Source organism: Pseudochaenichthys georgianus, chromosome 11 (genome assembly GCF_902827115.2).
Source record: "Pseudochaenichthys georgianus chromosome 11, fPseGeo1.2, whole genome shotgun sequence".
NCBI lineage: Eukaryota > Metazoa > Chordata > Actinopteri > Perciformes > Channichthyidae > Pseudochaenichthys > Pseudochaenichthys georgianus.
This window is the reverse complement of record NC_047513.1, coordinates 25,653,634-25,672,094: the sequence shown is the minus strand read 5'-3', so window position 1 is coordinate 25,672,094 and position 18,461 is coordinate 25,653,634. Positions and strand designations below refer to the sequence as shown.

At 40.3% G+C, this 18,461-nt stretch overlaps 3 protein-coding genes across 4 annotated transcripts; all 3 read right to left on the bottom strand.

The window, feature by feature from the left end:
* Positions 1-1,482: 1,482 nt before the first annotated feature.
* Positions 1,483-7,050, bottom strand: LOC117455358 (tissue alpha-L-fucosidase-like). The gene is made up of 8 exons (XM_034094837.1): positions 6,539-7,050; positions 5,837-5,971; positions 5,116-5,253; positions 4,835-4,940; positions 4,138-4,338; positions 3,194-3,384; positions 2,546-2,645; positions 1,483-2,214 (listed from the first exon to the last, which is right to left on the bottom strand). Exons 1-8 carry the CDS (start codon positions 6,877-6,879, stop codon positions 2,080-2,082), a joined length of 1,347 nt encoding a protein of 448 aa, XP_033950728.1. The 5' UTR covers positions 6,880-7,050; the 3' UTR covers positions 1,483-2,079.
* A 405-nt stretch (positions 7,051-7,455) lies between these two features.
* Positions 7,456-12,663, bottom strand: LOC117455325 (tissue alpha-L-fucosidase-like). Its single transcript, XM_034094785.2, has 7 exons — positions 12,226-12,663; positions 9,712-9,846; positions 9,185-9,428; positions 8,889-9,089; positions 8,625-8,809; positions 8,261-8,360; positions 7,456-8,166 (listed from the first exon to the last, which is right to left on the bottom strand). Exons 1-7 carry the CDS (start codon positions 12,588-12,590, stop codon positions 8,029-8,031), a joined length of 1,368 nt encoding a protein of 455 aa, XP_033950676.1. The 5' UTR covers positions 12,591-12,663; the 3' UTR covers positions 7,456-8,028.
* A 1,688-nt stretch (positions 12,664-14,351) lies between these two features.
* zbtb8b (zinc finger and BTB domain containing 8B) lies at positions 14,352-18,461 on the bottom strand. Of its 2 annotated transcripts, none has more exons than XM_034094615.2 (5): positions 18,363-18,461; positions 17,639-17,833; positions 16,362-17,253; positions 15,998-16,176; positions 14,352-15,363 (listed from the first exon to the last, which is right to left on the bottom strand). In XM_034094615.2, the coding sequence occupies exons 2-5, from the start codon at positions 17,810-17,812 to the stop codon at positions 15,052-15,054; spliced, it is 1,557 nt and encodes a 518-aa protein (XP_033950506.1). In that variant the 5' UTR covers positions 17,813-17,833; positions 18,363-18,461; the 3' UTR covers positions 14,352-15,051. The 2 variants fall into 2 exon arrangements, with proteins under 2 accessions (XP_033950506.1, XP_033950507.1); XM_034094616.2 differs by having other exon boundaries at positions 17,639-17,830.

Below are 18,461 nucleotides of genomic sequence, written 5' to 3'. Positions count from 1 at the left end.
ACTGGGCTCTGGTTTCAGACAGAGGGTGAAAAGAGGTGCTGCAGCACAGGCAGTATGAGAACAATAAAGAGCTTTTTGAACATTAAAGCATGGAGACATGTCAGAGTAGAGACACACAATACTGAGATGAAACTAGAAAATGAGCATAACATACCCTCTTCAACAACATTATAAGGTGAGCTGTACAGTTGAGTGGATGTTGTTATTATTGTGATAGAGCCAGCTCTTTCCCCATTTCCAGTCCTGATGCTAAGCTAAGCGTCTTAAGCTTTGTATTTAAAGACATGACAGCAGAGATCTTCTATCCAACTATTGAAATTCTTTTACAGAAAATTGTGTTAATGCAAGACCATTTTGCTTATACAAGCGGATTAAGAAAATATATTTTTTACAGATTGTAGAGAAAAAAATAGTTCAATTGCAGAAAAAACCATGTTTACTCAGCTAGTGGCCTTATTACATCTTGTTGATAATGAAATAAATAACTAAGTAGATGGAAATGTTTGCAGTGGAACCACATTTGAAAGCGCCATCCAAAATGCAAATCAGAGGTCAAAAGAAAACTTTCCTTTTCTTTCCTGTTTTCGCAATGCAAATGTCGAGCTGAGCACATACATCTATTTAGGAAGGTTAAAGAAGAGGACAGAGAATAGATTAGCTCTGGCATTCTGAGTAAATTTCAGTCCCTGTGGTATACTTTTCACAGTCAGTCAGACTGACACAGTAAGGGTATATTTTGATCCATCCACACCATATTTGTGGTCAATAAACTGCACTCATAAAGAAATCCCGCTGCTACGAACATAAAGTGTCTCACTGAGGCTGACATTCAGCGTAGAGCTAGTCAAATATGAAAATGTTGGCGGTGAATGAGTAATGCCATCCAGAGGCACTTAAGGGAGTTACAGGGAGGGAAAAGGTGCTAACACATGCTGCCCAATAGTGAACATACTACGGAGTGTGAAAACTAAGTGATCACACTTGAGTGCAAAAAGCACTCTCGAGGTTTGTACATCCTGTTCGAGACACCAGAAAGTCAGATAGGATTTAAGTTGTAGAGGCAGTTGTTGTGTCTGAGCACAACTCAGCAGCAAGAAACAGGAAGTTCCTGAAGTAATGAGTCCTGAAGGATGCTTTAGGCGCATTGAGACACAGCTAGACAACTTTGTTTCTTGACCTAGCCTTAAGGGATGCTGAATGTCTCAAAACCCTACAGGCTAAAAGCACTGCAAGGAAGAAAAAAAGTCAAGCTTTGAGCAGGAACAGCCGAGTGCCATTGAGCTATTATATTCAAGAGAAAGAACACATTTCCATTATCTGTACACTCAGAAACTCCAACCAAAACAGTCTAGATTAAAAAAACAGCACTACAGGTAAGTGGAAATGTAACTTTTTTTGTAGTTGGACTGAACCCTCCCAGAGCTTCTTTGGAACAACATCAACCTGTAAGATACTCATATAATGTATAACACAACACGACTATTCATCAGAAAAAACAAATCATCTTTTTATTCAGTTGTTTTTAGAGTATACAGTAAAACAAATAAAAAGTGCATTGTATGTAAACGGTTTATTTTCCAACAAACCCTCCTAATTCATTATTGCTGAAACAGCAATTGGACAGCTGGGGGAGCTGTCAGAGAGCTTCACAAGCCGAACAGAAGATACCACTTTTCATTCAACATTTGTATCTAAAAGAGTACAATTAAGAGGCAGTGACACATTCAATCTGGTGACCAGTTCAAGTCCCGGCAAGACCAAGTGCTACCGAGGTGTCCCTGAGCAAGGCGCCGTTCAAAAATGGCAGCCTACTGCTCCTAACACAGGATGGGTCAAATGCAGAGAAACCATTTCCCCACGGGGATTAATAAAGTATATCAAAATCAAAAAAAAAAATGTAAAATGTCGTCAGAGCTATAAAAGGAATCATTGAAGAGGAGTGTTTCATTCTTGGCACAAATACTAACCCATTAAACAAGCGCTGTCCCTTTAACCATAGTGCATACATTCATCCCAGAAAGATCATTAAAACCTGAGATATTAAAAATCATGATATTCAGCATTTTAAAGGTTCAAGGCTTAGAGGATGCCGTCCAGTTTGAGTGTCCAGGCCTGCCCGGGGGCATAGGGCAGCTCAGGCAAAAGGACAGTGAGACCCCCACCCGGGCTGACCGGAGACCAGGGGAGAGGTTTCGAATTTCCCAACAAAGTCACCTTAGAAGGGAAGAAATGTGTGATTTAGTTTATTATATTATATGAGAAACCATATAGTGTTGGGTTGCTATACAGTTCTGCAGGTCCAGTCTGTTTTACAACATTAAACCGTTTTGATTTCATGCAAATCAGCATATGTCATTATGGTTCATTCTGGCATTTGATTGAAAAGTAGCCTTCATCAGAAACCATCAAGACGCTCGAATTAGCATTGCATTAGTAATGAGCAATATGACAGTGTGAGAAAACAACACTGTGTTTTTTAAACGCGCTAACAAAGCCGCTAATGTATGTATAATCTATAAAAACAACATCATTTCAATCCCATTACCTTAGTGACGGCAGATGTTTTGGGTCCCAGGAGTAGCAGTGTGAGCTTGGGGGGTTTGGTGATCATGATGGCATACACAGAGGTTCCTTTAGAAGTATACCTAGAAAAATGGAGAAGATTATTGCTCAAATGATCCACTTCAGGGCATCAAGCATCTGAGTTATTAAGATGCAAACCACGCTACATCCTTTGATGCATTTTCTCCCCTTCTCTCTTTACTTTTCAATCAGTAGTTAATGAAACACGCTTTAATGCTGTTAACACGTAGAGACATGAAGAAAAACATGTTTATTTATGGCTGACATTTGATGTTTTTAATCAGGTTTCATCTTTTTTTTTATATATATATATATATATATATATATATATATAATAATTTTCTTCATCCTTTTTAAAGGGTGATTGAGACTGATTACAAATAATAATAATTATAATTCTGTTAATTAAATATAATCTTTTTTTGGAGTTCTTACACTCTTATTCATGACTCAAAAAGCAAGAAGAGCATTTGAATGTCAAAGTTATGAAAGCTTTGAAGCATCAAAATATTCGGTAGAGGAATACTTTATACAATGTGTGAATGCATTCATTTCAATAATACATGACAGGATTACAAGATCACAGACTGTTTCTCCCTCTGCTTCTCACCAGACTGGTACAGTGGTGTTCTCGGTCTGGACCCTCCAGGGTTTGGAGGCGTAGACAGCCTCTCCATTGATCTGCAGCCAGGCTCCGACCCCCCTGAGCCGCTCCTCAAACACTGCGGGGATCATCCCATCAGGTGTGGGACCCACATTCAGGAGGTAGTTCCCTCCCAGAGCCACAGTGCGAACCAGATCCTGGAACAAGAGAAGGATGACAAGTCAGGAAGAGACACCTCACTGATCACAGTATTCTCCCTGTACACATATTTAATTAAGATGACTGAAATATCAAGTGCTTTGCTTCATTTGGATCAGGATTCTCTTGAAAATGATTGCAAAATCAAGGCACACCTGATTGTAACATAGACCAGTGTTTCTCAAACTTTTTCATACCAAGGACCACTTAACCAATAAAAAAACACTCGCGGACCACCTAACTCCACAAATATCAAAAAACTCATCGTTTTTCTAGAACAGATTACAAATCGCCTGAAAATGGTACAAACAAGTGGCAACATGTGTGATGGAGGTGTTGCGCTGGGCTATATCATGCAATTGAAACTCAACCTCGCTCCATTGCGGAGATATTCTCGCGAGAGTGCGGAAAACTTAAAATGTATTTATTTATTTCAAATGTGAAATGTTACCAATATACTCACGGACCACTAGGGGGCGCTCACGGACCACACTTTGAGAAGCACTGACATAGACAATTAAAGATCAACGAATTGGCTGTTTGAAAGAGCAACATATTAGATTAGATTGATTACTGTTTTAATGTTAGCAATTAAAAGACAACTTAAATTACAAAATGTCTCCGTGATGGCTGCACACGAGCAGAAATTACGTGTACAGGTATGTTCATGTATAAGATATACAAAAGCGGAACCAACCTATCTCTCATTACAGATTGGTTAATACAATGATGCTGTCATCACTTATCCTCACCTCTATAATGGAGGGTAAGTCCATCAGTTCGCTCATCTTCATGTTTCGGCGGTAGCCCCAGGAGAGCGTGTCCACAGATGTGCATTTCTCCCATTTGTGCTTGGGCAGCTGGCCCGGAGTGTATTTGTCTTCACAGTTGTAGTAGCCGCCATGTTTACAGGCACAGCCAGCGCCCCAGCGGTCATTCGTCACGATGGTATCCTAAGATGAAGAAAAGAAAATGCAACCCCAGTTAAATTATTAATAGTCGAATGTCTTGCTTAAAGAATACACTGACTGTATACAGCATTTGCACACTTGTTCAACTAGAACTAGAGATGCACTGATTTCAATTTCAATTTGTATTATCTTTGAGCAGCCAATTTGTATTATACTTGACAGCATGCAAACATATTTATATTACTTTTCTTTCTTGGAAAATTGAAATTCAATTATATGTTTATAATAAAAAAAATACTCAATAACTAACATACATTTCTTCCAATACGGCACCAAGTTTTAGTACCTTCTCTCACTCAAAGAGATGCACAATACTGTACAAAAACAATCCCACTAAAAATGCATTACAGTACATAACACTTTCTCTAACATGGTTTACTTTCCCAGAGGAAAACAGAAGCAGAACAAATCTATAATAGATAAAAAATCTGACAACCAGTGGCCAATCAGTCGGTTAATCTCTAATTAAAACACTTACTTTGACTGGGCTGTCATTGTAGAGCCAGGCCAGGAATTCAGTGGAGTTCCAGTAGGTGTCAGGAGCGTCCCAGTCTCCATCGGACCAGATCAGATCAGGTCTGTACCTGCAGAACCACAGGAAGGTAAAAGGTATTAACATACTGCCATAAGATTATATTAAAACATGCATGTATACAGACACATGTCAATATAACCAAGTCTAACTTTATTATCATAACAAGGTAGAATAAACATGTTTGTATTGCAATCTGTTGATGGGGTAATGTAAGTGTTACACACCTTACAACCATGTTATAAAGCTCAGGTAGAAGTTTATTTATCACAAACTCCTGTGTTTTGAATCCATTCTTCTTGTCTGTCAGGTAGAGAGGGTTGAACCACTCATACAGGGAGTTGTAGAGTCCATAGTGCAGTGACCTAAACAAGAAAATAAAACATCTTAGAATCCAAAAAAGGCAGGCATTAAAACTAAAGACAGCAAGGTATCTGAATGACATGACGATTGGGAAAGCCACAAATTCAACCCTATATTCAAATGGTGGTTGAACATTTCTCTGAAGAGAGGATGCACCACTTAGCATTATTCTCTCGTACTCCATTTCCTCATTCAGAAATATGTGTACCTCACTGCATTAAACAGATTTTTCAGTAAGGTACCATAAGGAAGCCTTCTTCTTTTATATCAATCCTCAAACTTTACTTTAACTGGAAGGCTTTGTTTTGTTTTACACATGTACATCTACTTTGTATCCCTCTTTTATCACTTTTACCAAACGTATTTGTTTATTAAATAACAACAACAACAACAACAACAAATCCCAGGTCAAATGTTTCTGCTTTTAATTTGTTTTCATTGTTATCGTGACTGTGTGGAGACACTTTTATATTGTCCTGAAAACCACTTACTATTCAATAAACAAATTATGATTATCATATTCATTTCATCACAAAGTACCATGTATAACACTTTCTCTGTACTTTATAGCATTTGATGGCCCACCTGTTGCGCACCGCCTCCCCCAGGTCCCCCACCAGGTCCCTGTGAGGACCCGTATCCACTGAGTTCCAGTTCCAGGAGTTTGGAGACCCCCAGTTTGTAAATCCTTCATGGTGTTTGGCAGTCAGGACGACATATCTGCAAAAAAAAGGTAACAAGGAACTGTTAAATCAGGTTTGAGGAGGGTTGGATTACATGTACGGGATTATGTAATAAGGATAGAAAAAAAGGTTACAGTATTCCCTTATAGTAACATAAAGAAAATACGTTACTGGATTTGGATTACTGAGGATTATGCTAAAATAAAATAATTATCGTATTGATTCAATCTTTTTGATACAAAATAACTAGTTTCTTCTTTTTTAAGGTTACATTGTTCCGTTATTGCACATCAAATACCTAAATAAGCTTTTTTATAGATATTTCTTTCCTATTGCATTTGAAATTCAGATCACGCAAAGGTAACATTTGTTTTACATTACTTTCATATTGTGAAACGTAGATGAGGATACTAATTCAATGTTTTACATGTAATAAGTAATTGCCTCGGAATATATGTTTAAAGTAACCCTCGCAACCCTGTGTAATACACCAAATTAGGGACTTTTCGATGTAGCAGAATGCATGCTAGGACGTATTCGAAACCGGAAGTGATTTTATTTGTTATCAAATGCTCTGTAAAGCCAGCTCAATAAATACACTCACTTTGCACCAGACGCCTTGAATATGTCCGCCCAGTCCCCCGGGTTGAAGAACTGAGCGTGAAACTGGGGGGCAAACTCCGGGTAGCTGAATCCAGGGGGGTAGTTTTTGGACATGTAGCTCACACACTTCTGGTCCGGAGGTTGTTGGCCCTGCCAGTGCCACCAGAACCACTCACTGCCGAACCCGGGCACAGAAAACACCCCCCAGTGGACAAATATCCCCACCTTCGCCTGGTCGTACCATGGAGGCAGCGGCCGGGCGTCCAGGCTGGTCCAGTCCGCGGTGTACCGAGCCGCCGTGTGAGGCACCAGAATACCGAGGAGGAACCACAGAGCGAGCATGGTTTTAAAGTGTTAGAGTTCACTCCCCTGAATGTGAGTGAACATTAATGCTACTGGGAAGCTAATTTAAAACTGTTTAAAAGCAGAAAATGCGAAATAGTTTCACTTCCTACAGTTGCACTATTATTGTTGTGCCCCTGCAGGTGCAATGTGGTCCCGTCACATGACTGAAATCACATGAGTGTCACGTGATTACACAGTCTGTATTTTTTTTATGATAACTTTATTTAACTCATGAACTTTGCATGATGCAAGTATGCATGTATTATTTATGTAGTATATGTATTATCATCTTGTTCACACATGTGGCATTATTGTAGGCACGTGTTACATATTTATTTACATTTAATGCAAATGTAAGCAAAGGGCAGATTTCATAAATAACTAGATTTCTAGCCAAATTTAGCTCAGGCCTAAATAATTTTAAGTTTACAAGCTTAAATTACTGTTTTAAACAAATATGTTTTACTATACATAAAACATTGATTGCAATGTGGTCCCATGACTTAACTGAAATCAGTATTGCTCAGTCAACTTTATTTAACACATCAACATAGGGATAGATTTGTCCTTGTTTTATTTATTTATACGTATGATTATCTTGTTTACACATTTTGCATTATTGTGTTATTTATGTTTTTTACATCAAATGCAAATGTAAGGAAAGGCCATGAATAAAAACTATTACATCTTGTAACAAAAAAGGGCATAGAAAAAAGATCGAAGTAACACCCAAACACACACATATAGTTTACACGTCATCATTTATCTTTGTTTATAGATTTTTATACAAAACACATTTATTTAAACTCAGTACAAGTAGGAGTGACCTTTCTACAATGTTTAAGGACATTTTCATATGGAGAAGCCCAGCTTTACCCTTACAGTAGATACCTGAGGAAGTCAATGATTCATTCAAAGTGATTGACGAATCAAACAGGAAGAAACACAATTTAAAAAGCAAGAAACCTGCAAGTATGTTACCTTTCAATAAGCCAACACTTTTTAAGTGCTCCTGAATTGGCTTCAAATGAGCCAAATCTTTCTAAATACTACGTACAGAAGTAAGAATGTATTTATTTTGTATTGCCGAAGGTGCAGTCCCTTCTTGACCTAATGACTTGATATTGATTATCCACAACTCTGACGTTAGACTACTCCCTCCAGTTTCAGGCACCAGGCATTTCCAAGAGATTTTGGCATCGCAGGCATAACAATCCTGAGTCCAGCTGTTGGTGTGAGTGGTTCCCACTTCAGTAGTACATCAGGATAGTCCATGAGTGTAACCTGTGGATATAAATGAGAATAATGTAGATTTATTCAGTATGAAAATTGAGTTTAACTGGAATTAAACGTTTAAGGCATACGGTGTACAGCTTACTTTTGTGGCTCCAGTCACCCTCGGTGCTGTGAGCTGAAGAATCTGTTTGGACGGCCAATGAAGGATAATGGCATGAACTGTATTGTGTTTGACTGTGTACCTATAATAGGAACAAGAAGTCTTATGTTACATCACAAAGATTATATCACATTTACTTTTTTGTCCAAACCAAGTGGAAATGTGTCTTTGGCCTTTACAACACAGTTTGAAAACATAGCAATATACATAATACAAAAGTGAAAATGGTCATGTAGCAATGGAAATAATAAAGAGAGAACATTTTATAGATGCCTATATTTCAAGTGACAATGGCCTCACATAGAGACAGAAGATGGAGTGAAAAAACACAAAGTCACAATCTCACCACACAGTGCTGTTTTCCATCTGGACCCTCCATGGTTTGGTAGCATAGATGGCCTCTCCATTTATCCCCAACCAGGCACCAAGATCCCTCAGCCTCTCCTCAAACACCGGGGCAATCATGCCATCTGCCATTGGCCCGATATTCAGCAGGTAGTTACCTCCCATTGCCACCACGTACACCAAGTCCTAAGAAATGAGCGAGTTCAATTCACCAAATAACTTTTCTTCCATCATTTGTAGGTGATGTCCTACTATGAACTCTCACCTTTACGATTGACGGCAGGTTCATGACTTCGCTCAGCTTCATGTCTCTTCTGTAGCCCCAGGATCGGGTGTCAAGGGGCTGGCATTTCTCCCATTTGTGGTCTGGAAGTTGACCAGGCGTGTACCTGTCAGCACAGTTGTAGTAGCCTCCATGTTTGCAGGAGCAGCCCTTACCCCACCTGTCATTGGTAACCACCACATCCTAAAGAAACACACGGGTTGTTACGTACAGATGAAGACTGCAAATAAGCATGATAAATTAAATACGCTCTGGTGAAACCTGTGGTTTTCTTTCACCTTGACTGGACTGTCGTTGTAGAGCCAGGCCAGGAACTGGGTGGAGTTCCAGTAGGTATCTGGTGCTTCCCAGTCCCCATCAGACCAGATGAGATCGGGTTTGTACGTCGTTACAAGGTCCACAAGCTCTGGAAGAGTTTTACTGCCAACAAACTTCTGAGACTGGAATCCGGAGGCTTTGTCCAACAAGTAAAGGGGATTGTACCATTCATACAAAGAGTGGTAGAGGCCCAAGTGCAGTGACCTGTATGTAGAAAAATACAAGTGAATTCACAAAGTCGTTTAGCACCGTCATTCGTAGTCAACTATTTCCTTTCTGACTCATATTAGATTAGATAATTCATGCTTATATTAGAAGTTGTTTTGTTTTTATTTACATCCCATTACTGTTTGCTTTCTGTAGATGTCCCTCACCCCTGAAAGATTTACCATAAATCGTTATTGACGTTGTATTTTATTGTGAACTACTTAAATTCCCTTTCTTTATACACGCTTTAGATGCAGCATCCTGCTCCTTATCTTCTCACCTTTTCCTGACAGCCGCAGCCAGGTCTCCCACCAGGTCCCGGTGAGGACCCACATCCATTGAGTTCCAGTTCCAGGAGACTGCTGAGGGCCAGTTTGTGAATCCTTCATGGTGTTTGGATGTGAACACAACATACCTGTAGAGACACACACACTTAAATTCCCTTACAAATATCAGGAACAAGGAAATGAGAAGTTATAATAACAGAACATAAGACCTCAAAAAGTCAATCACATTACTCTAAAGCATTTTGTTAAAATAAAGTAAACTGGACATTGACACACTTTGGAAAAAATAGGTTTAAATTACAACAACAAATCTAGTTAATGGGTTTCACAATATTAAAAAAAGGACCAATTCAACCTGTGTGCAATGAAATGGATCAGGGACCTATACTCTTTTTATATGACATAGTGCCACTAACTCAGCGTTTCTCAAAGTGTGGGGCGCGCCCCACTGGTGGGGCGCAGAGATGTGATAGGTGGGTCGCGAAAAAAAAAAATGTATGCATTTACATTTACATTTTTTGTTCACATTTATTTATTATTTATACACTGGTGGAATATCAAAACAGCGTTCCGCCCGGGGTGCAAAACGTATCAATGAAAAGCGACCCTCTACCACACAAAACAACACCTGTCGATAACCCAATTTGTGTTCTTTGAAATTTAAAAGGATATTGCATTGTGTTTGTTACTTTCGTTGCAGTTGTATGTCTTAAGTGTAATTTGGCATGCTTTTATTTTGAAGGCAAGTTTACGCTGTTGACAGTTGTTGTTGCTATGGAAACAAGAAACGTTTCACGGGCGGAACTTGTCATAAAGTCCGCGATAATAAAGCCCACCCATTTAGAGGGAAGATATGATTGGTCAATTGTACTGTCATTTGACATCACTCTCTCGTTCAGTTACTATAGCTGGCCCTCTGTGAATTCATAGCTGGACGTCCAATCAGCTCCTGTCTTCACAGACTCGCAGAGGAGCTTCTTTCATGTAACCCTTCACATTCAAACAGAAACTGAATAGGCAGATTCAAAGGATTTATTTCTTTGGAAATGTTATTTTAAATACAATTTAATCAAGTTATTTTTGGTAAAACTATTGACAAATATTACTAAAAACATATTCAAAACAATATATAAAGAAAAATATAATTTGTTTTAATGTTTTTAAATATTATTTTGTAGAATATCTTAGGCCCTCAGAGACAGGCTCGCCACTGGTAAAAATCTCTCATACACACGTGTGAAACGCTCTCACAGACACATACAACAGCGTTGCAGTCGGGAAGAAAAGCAATGTGGAGCGAGAGAGCAAGAGAGAGAGCACACCTTTATCTATTTAATAAAGTTGTACAAAATAAAGTAAGAAATCATTCCAATGTGTACTATAGGACAGTAAAAAGTTTAAAAGGGGAGTGATTAGTCAAATATGCATAAATAAAAAGAAAGAATGCTAACTAGGTAACATAAGATAAGAATAAACAAGTTTAAATGATTTGTTGTGATCATATTCTAAAGATGTTTGGATTATTGAAAAGTATACAGCTCCCTTTCATCTGAGTGTTGAGAGCTGTATCCATAAATTCATGTTGGGCTCAAAGTAGGGCTGCTCGATTATGGCAAAAATCATAATCTCGATTATTTGGGTCAATAATTGATATCACGATTATTAAAAACGATTAACCATTTACTTTGAAAAACATCAATTTATTGAAGAAAATAATTTTAAAAGTATGTTTTTAACAGGTGATTACCCTGAACTTTAAGTATAATTCAACTGAAAAACCTATTTAAAAAATAAATAAAATCGTTTTATTTCGATTATGTTGTTTTCATAATAGTTGCAAGCCAAAATCGTAATTGTGATTAAAATACGATTTAATTGAGCAGCCCTAGCTCAAAGTGCACCAGATTGATGCATTCAACTTCAACATTTAAAAAAAATCTTCCTGGGGGTGCATGCCCCCGGACCCTCGAGGATGTGACGTCCACCACCAAATAAAGCAGGTTAAAATAATTAAATTGCATACATTTTATTTTAGTAAACACTGAAAACGAGTCCCACAGACCCAAACAGCACTCAAAGGTTAAAGGTAGCATATAATAATGTTAAAATGTGCTAAGTATATACACTGCAAAAAAACAAAAAAGAGGAGTAAAAGTAGCTCACGACTTGTTTTATTTTTTGAAAGTAACCCTCATCCTAAAAAAAGTTGGAGACCCCTGTTATAGAACGATACATTTGACAATTGTAAGCTTGGCCTACCATTTTATTGGAGCGATGAGGAACAGGTGGGGCTTGAAAAGGCCCACCTGTTCAAAGTGGGGAATGACAGAAAAAGTTTGAGAACCACTGCACTAACTGCAGGCAAGCCTATATATGACACCTGCCGGTGTAGCTGTAGCTATACAAACACTGGCAACAAAAGAGACTTTGCTTTAGTCAAATCCAAATCAAATCCAGCAGGTGTGTGCAAATTTGTATGGCACCACGAATAGATCTCATGACTGTACCTGGCTCCAGAGGCTTTGAATATGTCTGCCCAGATTTCCGGATCAAAGAATTCTGCACGAAACTCAGGCGCAAAGTCGGTATATTTAAAACCAGGCGGGTAGTTTTTCTTCATGAACTTCACTAGTTCTGCTTGCTTTTCTGAGTGCCACCGGTGCCAGAACCACTCACTGTGCTGCCCGAATCCAGGGACAGAGAAGACCCCCCAGTGGACGAAAATCCCGAACTTTGCTTCATCGAACCACCTGGGCAGGGGTCTGGCATCCAGGCTGCCCCAGTTTGCTTCATAGCGCGCTGTGCATCCAGGTATCCACATGAGAAATGTTATGCACATAAAAGGGAGTAGGCCTAGGCATGTAGGACGCATTTTGATGAGTTCTTGTTAACCTGTTGAGCTACACCTGACTACGAAAAAGTTGTTAGGCTTGTTAGAGACGAGCTGCGGCTCGCCTCGAAAGTAGACGAGAATAGCCAATCGCAGACGGGGGAGGTCTCAAAAAGCTCGCCTGAAGTCGGACAGCTCGGAGTCAGCTTCTGCTTCTGCTGCCGGCTTTTTGGCGGATTGCAATATGAAAACGGTAAGCAGTGCAAGTATAGTAGTAACATATATAGATATTAATTTCATGATGATAAACATTGTGGAACAATTTTGACAAATACTGTACTTGTAAAACCTATGCTGAATTTGTCTCTGAAACATGATTAATTAGAAAAATGTTATGTGTTTGATGGATACGTTTTTTCTTTGCAAAAACTAAATGCATTAGTTAGTAGATGGTGTTATGTATTTGCAAACCACATTGTGTTTGTTAGTGAACCATGAGGCATTTGTAAAACCTGTTTAGTTTGTTTGTGGAGTTATGGCAGGAGATTAGCTCCATACATTTCGCTTCCGAATCCGCAGCCCGTGGAGAGAAACTGCGACTGTTTTTATCATTTGCATTACACCTGAATGCTGTTGTGGGAAGGACAGAACTGTCCATGGGAGCCTGCCTGCATACCTCCACTCTCAGGACAGTTCCGGTGCAGACCTCCACTCTCTGCTCAGGACACCTCCACTGTCAGTACAGGAAGTGACGATTCTGACGCGGGTTTTTTCCCGCCCACCGAAGGACTCGTTTGATGGAAGTTTTCAAATCACAATGGAGACTCATCACGGAGGTGATGAGTCCGCCCACCGTGCACTTTGGGTCGGCCATGGTCTAGCCCTTTTGACCCCCCCAGCCTGGTTCTTGTAAACGTTTTTCGCTCAAATGACACCATGGAGGAATGTAACGGGAGTTGACAGGAGAGGACTCTGGCCGCCTCACGAGTGCCTATTTGTCTGCACCGGAACTGTCCTGAGAGTGGAGGTCTGCAGGCAGACCCATGGATGTATAATGTATGCAGACCCCTCTCGAACTGTCAGTGTATCCGCCCTCTGGTGGTGCTGCAGACCCGGCGTCATGGGCGGGCCCCATGGGGCCGGGCCCGCCCATCCAGGATTTGGGCCCGCTGTTTTAATCAGGGCTGAATACAACATTTTAATTGTTTTTATTATTATGTTCAGTGGCGGCGCCAGGGTATACTTGGGTAGGCTACAGCCATACCAATAAATGGCTTAGCCCCACCATGAAAAATGATTTTAAAGTAAGCTAAATAAAGTCCGCCAACTCGCTCGGAGTAAATTGCACAGACAGCAGTTAGTAAGATTGATTTCAGCAGTCACTTGTCTGGAAATACCGAAGACTAGAAACGGTTTGAAAACTTTTTTCACGTAGTGATCATCTTCTCAATAGAACATCTTTGATAATGTCTTCTGGCCAATCAGAATCAAGATAACGACGTGGTGTTGTTGCAGGAAGTCCCGACGGAGAATACTTTTGCTTTAGTACATCTCTATATACATCGATACAACATTACTAATGAAATAAGACCCCACGGTTTGATGATTGATGTGTGGGCTGTCTTTCATTTTGACACACAGAACAATGGGGGCTATCCACCCTTATCCACAATGTAAAGTAATTCACAGCCTCTTCCCTCTTCTCTCTGTGAGGAGCAGCAGGTTCAGCTTTCAGAACAAAGTAACAAAAAACTGAAATGGCATTCATTTTTTTTTTAAATATGTCATGTAGTAATAGATTTATTTATTTTTCTTCTCAAGAGAGGACCAGAATGTGTATTTTATGTTAGTATTTCAAAAAATCTCCTGGGGGAGAATCTCCCCAGACCCCCCTGCAGGGGTTGGGTTTTCAGCATGTCAGCTCTTTCACAATTCAGTTTTCGCGGGAAATGTAAGTTTCGGGGTGGGCCCGCCCTGGTACATCAAATGCCCGCCCAGAGACGTATGTCTGCCGCCGGGTCTGTGGTGCTGTACAACATCTTACTTACAACTACTCAATACTGTTATGCAAATTGTGCAATTACCTTAAATAATGCATTAACCGTTCAATTGAGATCTTTATACATTTTAGAGGACTCCGTTTACTTTATTAATGCAAAAACGCCTGTGATTTCAATGACCAATTTCAAGGATTTCTGAATACTTTATACTTTTCAACCACTAGATGACACCAAATGGCAACTTTGTGCCAATTTTGCAGCAGGGAAATGTTCATAAAGCCAATGACAAGATAACGAAATATGTACACATAGAAAAGCTAATGAAAAGGGACCAAATGTATCCACATGGCCCCGATATAATCACAACTCAAACTTATTTTCATGACCTGCAATCTCTCTACAGAAGTCAATAAATAAGGCCATATTAAATTCATACTGTAACATCTACAGTATGGTCACAGTCGAGCAGTTAAAGGAATGTTTATTTCTCCCGGTGCAGTGGGCTACAGATTCACTGTGTCACCTACACCAGTGCAGACAGCCAGCTGCCTTTCAAGAATCTGTTTCTCCACCAAGTCCTCCACTCTGCCAACCTCCACCTCATCTACATCGTCCATAAAACTGGACCAATCTGGACCCCCGTCTGCACGCTCCATGGGCTCTGATTGGCCGGGGTGAGCAGAGTCATCGTGTGTGGTGGTCACACAGTTGCAGCTGTCACAGAGGCCGAAGCGCCGGAGCCCAGAAGAAACGCTCGATCCAGTGAAGGTTCGCCTGCAGCTCTTACAGGACACTGGCCAGTAGTGTCTGTGGACCTGTTGATGGTCAGCACAATGAGATACATCATTATATAAGCAACCCCAATTTATAGATTATAGGTGAAGAACATCAACAAAAGGGACACAAATATTTACTGTCCTCGTTATACTTTCTTCTCTGCACACAAGTAGCAGGGAACGAGACAGTTTTCAACAGCACTAACAACAAAATTAAGAGTGAGCTAATTACTGCGTATAAATAACTGTCAGCAATTACTGGCTTTGAGAGGGTTTTTAACGTCAATTAAATTCTATCAACTACAAAGGAGACAAAATAAAACAATCAATCTACAACGAGAGGACATATATTTGCAACCATCCCATTTCTAAATTGATTAAAAAGAAAATTCATGTAACCACTGACTGTGCTAAAATAATAATAACTCAATTTTTCAAACTAATTTCAATGTGTCTGTTATTTCTGAAAGCTGCAAAAAGACTTGTGTTTTTTGTTGAACAGGATTTGTAGAGAAAAGAGCTCACTACTTAACAGAAAGTTGATGACTGAATGGCATTTAGTAGTTGTATAATACCTACCTCATCAAGAAGTCTACATATCAAAAGCAGGTTAAGTGTCCCAACACATTCAAATCATATTGATTTGTATCTTGCAGTCACACTGAGCTCTTACACTGAGGGCATGGCTGCGAAGGTGCTCCTGTCTTGTGAACCTCTTGCCACACATGGGACAGGGGAAGGGTCTCTCTCCTGTGTGGCAGCGGATGTGTCTCTTCATGATTCCTTTCTGCTTGGCAGTGTACGGACAGAATGGGCACTTGTGGAGTTTGACTGGCACTACCAAACCATCACCTGCAGGGGGAGAGAGAGGGCAACAGGTCAGATTAACCTCAGTAGGACAGCACTGCAAATTGTGCATCCTTACATATGCATTGTTACATGTTTCTGTTACGTCAGTGTAATTAACAGTATGTATAAAATGAGGTTCGCAACCCAATCTCTACCATTCGCACCAGTTTAGATTGATCTTAAATTACCTGTGTCCTCTCCAAGCCAATCAGACTGGATCTCCATGATAGATGACCCCACAAACCCTAAACTTTCGTCCATTCTGCATCCTCCAGTGCTGCTACCCATTCCTTGGGTAAAACGCTTCCCCCCTCTCTCCCGCTGAGGACTTTGGCCTTCCCCTCTGGCCAGCATCTCCATGAGCTGCCTGGCGTTATAGGAGGGGCTGTATCCTGAAGGGGAGCGCTCATTGGAGGGAGAGGGAGGAAGTAGTCTGCTGTTATGAGGGTTATGGAGAGAGTGCCCGGGATATGACGACAGGTCTTTGGAGTCAGGGGACTCCATAAGATCCTCATCAGGGTCGTACTCTATCTTAGGGTTCACTAACTCAGGGGTCAAAGCAGACGATGAAGAAGATGAGAGGTTAGACTGATCCATTTGTCCCTTCTGTCCTTCATGAACAGATGCAAATTCTTCCCTAGGGTGGTAGTCCATGTCTCTGTTGGGGCCAGGAGTTGTGTTGACGGGGATAGACAAGGGGGTTCTAGCTGAGGTCCCAGACTCTGTTCCTCTATCCGAATCTGCAGCCTGAGAATGAGGCTCCCCAGTCCTTGCTCCACTGGAGGTGGTCGCAGCAGGAGTGCCGCTGTCTACAGGACCCGGCCCCCCATCCTGGGTCTGCTTCTCCTTCTCTGCGCTGCTCTCCTTCTCCTTGTTGCATATTTCCAAAGATGAGCGGATGTAGCCCTTACAGAAGTTGACCAGATCGGTCATCTGCAGGTAGCTGCCGGCTGACATCACCTCGATCACATTGCTTCTGTTCAGGGCCAAGCGGCCAGAGTAGAGGAAGTCCAGGATGATAGAGAAGGCATCGGCTGTCACAATGTCCAACGATGCCGTGCTGCAGCGCTGTCCACTATCCTGAAAAGAGATGTATTGAAAAGTTTAAGACAGTATTTCTTTAATTACTTGACGATACACATGTTGCTGTTGAACTAGACTTTGAGCCAGGTTTCCTGTTACTTACAGTTTTATGATTTAGAAAGAGAAGCAGTGCAATTATTTTGGCTAGATTTATTTAACAGATGTCATTTCAGATTAAAGTGTATTTTAGCAACATACTGGATGGCCCATTTTGATAAGATCAGCAATGTATGGGCCACAACAACTATGGGGAATCAGTTGTCACATTAACATACAAGACCCTAAACCACATTACATTTGTTTCTAAAAATAGACATGCCAAAACTCTCACCGTTTGCTTGAAATTAAATCATTGGTAAGCACTGATATAATCCAGTCATACCTGCAGATAGTGAACCAGAAGAGCCCGGAAATAGCCGCTTCCAGCAAACAACACATTGCGATGAGCTTTGAAGACGCGGCCTTCAACAAGGATGCTGCAGTCACAGAAGAAATCCCTCTTACGCTGCTCATTGAGCTCGAACAGCAGTTTGGGCATGTAGCAGGGCACCTCCATGTCTGACCTCAATGAGCCCTGCTAGGGAGAGGGGACAGATGGGGAATCATTTAAGGGTGTGTCACTTTAAAAAGAGGAAACAGCAAAAGGCACAATGGAGTTTTTGGTTTTTTAACATTAGAATATAAACTAATTTCATTTGTATTATCTTTTGGAATAATTGACCAGAAATGTCATGTTTATTTCTTCATTCTGTTAGATAATAAACATATGTTAATTGTACAGTACTGACTCAAAATGGGTTAAATGGAAAGGGGGAAACATTCACCAATGAGTTCACTTGATGCTAAAACGCATTGTTTACACATGTTTACTTACCTACGTGTTACACCCCATATAAAACAAAGCCTGCACATACCCACGTTTGAAATAGGAAATACAAAGAGAACATTCAAGTAGCTCTATACTTTTGTTTGCTTACAAGCTATCTTGTGATGCTAGCACAGACTAGCCAGTTGTTGATACTTTATACTAAAATGAAGGACTTTCAACACCGATTGAAGCATGAAAACACACAGTGGAATACACATATATAACATAACGCTCTCACCTTTGTAATTACGCGACCGAAGTTTCAAAAACCTTTATAATAACAGTAAAATATTGATTAGCAAGGAGTAGCATCGTTCATTGTCCTGTCCATAGGAAC

Bases quoted from the DNA above. Each gene is read 5' to 3' on its own strand.
- zbtb8b (XM_034094615.2), bottom strand. From the start codon at position 17,812: ATGGAGGTGCCCTGCTACATGCCCAAACTGCTGTTCGAGCTCAATGAG. The intron at 17,254-17,638 runs GTATGACTGGAT...ATCTCTTTTCAG, and splicing joins TTCTGGTTCACTATCTGCAG to GATAGTGGACAGCGCTGCAG. The intron at 16,177-16,361 runs GTAATTTAAGAT...CTCCCCCTGCAG, and splicing joins TTGGCTTGGAGAGGACACAG to GTGATGGTTTGGTAGTGCCA.
- LOC117455325 (XM_034094785.2), bottom strand. From the start codon at position 12,590: ATGCGTCCTACATGCCTAGGCCTACTCCCTTTTATGTGCATAACATTT. The intron at 9,429-9,711 runs GTGAGAAGATAA...TTCTACATACAG, and splicing joins GCTGCGGCTGTCAGGAAAAG to GTCACTGCACTTGGGCCTCT. The intron at 8,810-8,888 runs GTGAGAGTTCAT...CTCATTTCTTAG, and splicing joins ACCTGCCGTCAATCGTAAAG to GACTTGGTGTACGTGGTGGC.
- LOC117455358 (XM_034094837.1), bottom strand. From the start codon at position 6,879: ATGCTCGCTCTGTGGTTCCTCCTCGGTATTCTGGTGCCTCACACGGCG. The intron at 5,972-6,538 runs GTGAGTGTATTT...TTTTTTTTGCAG, and splicing joins TTCAAGGCGTCTGGTGCAAA to ATATGTCGTCCTGACTGCCA. The intron at 3,385-4,137 runs GTGAGGATAAGT...CTCTTGTTCCAG, and splicing joins ACTTACCCTCCATTATAGAG to GATCTGGTTCGCACTGTGGC.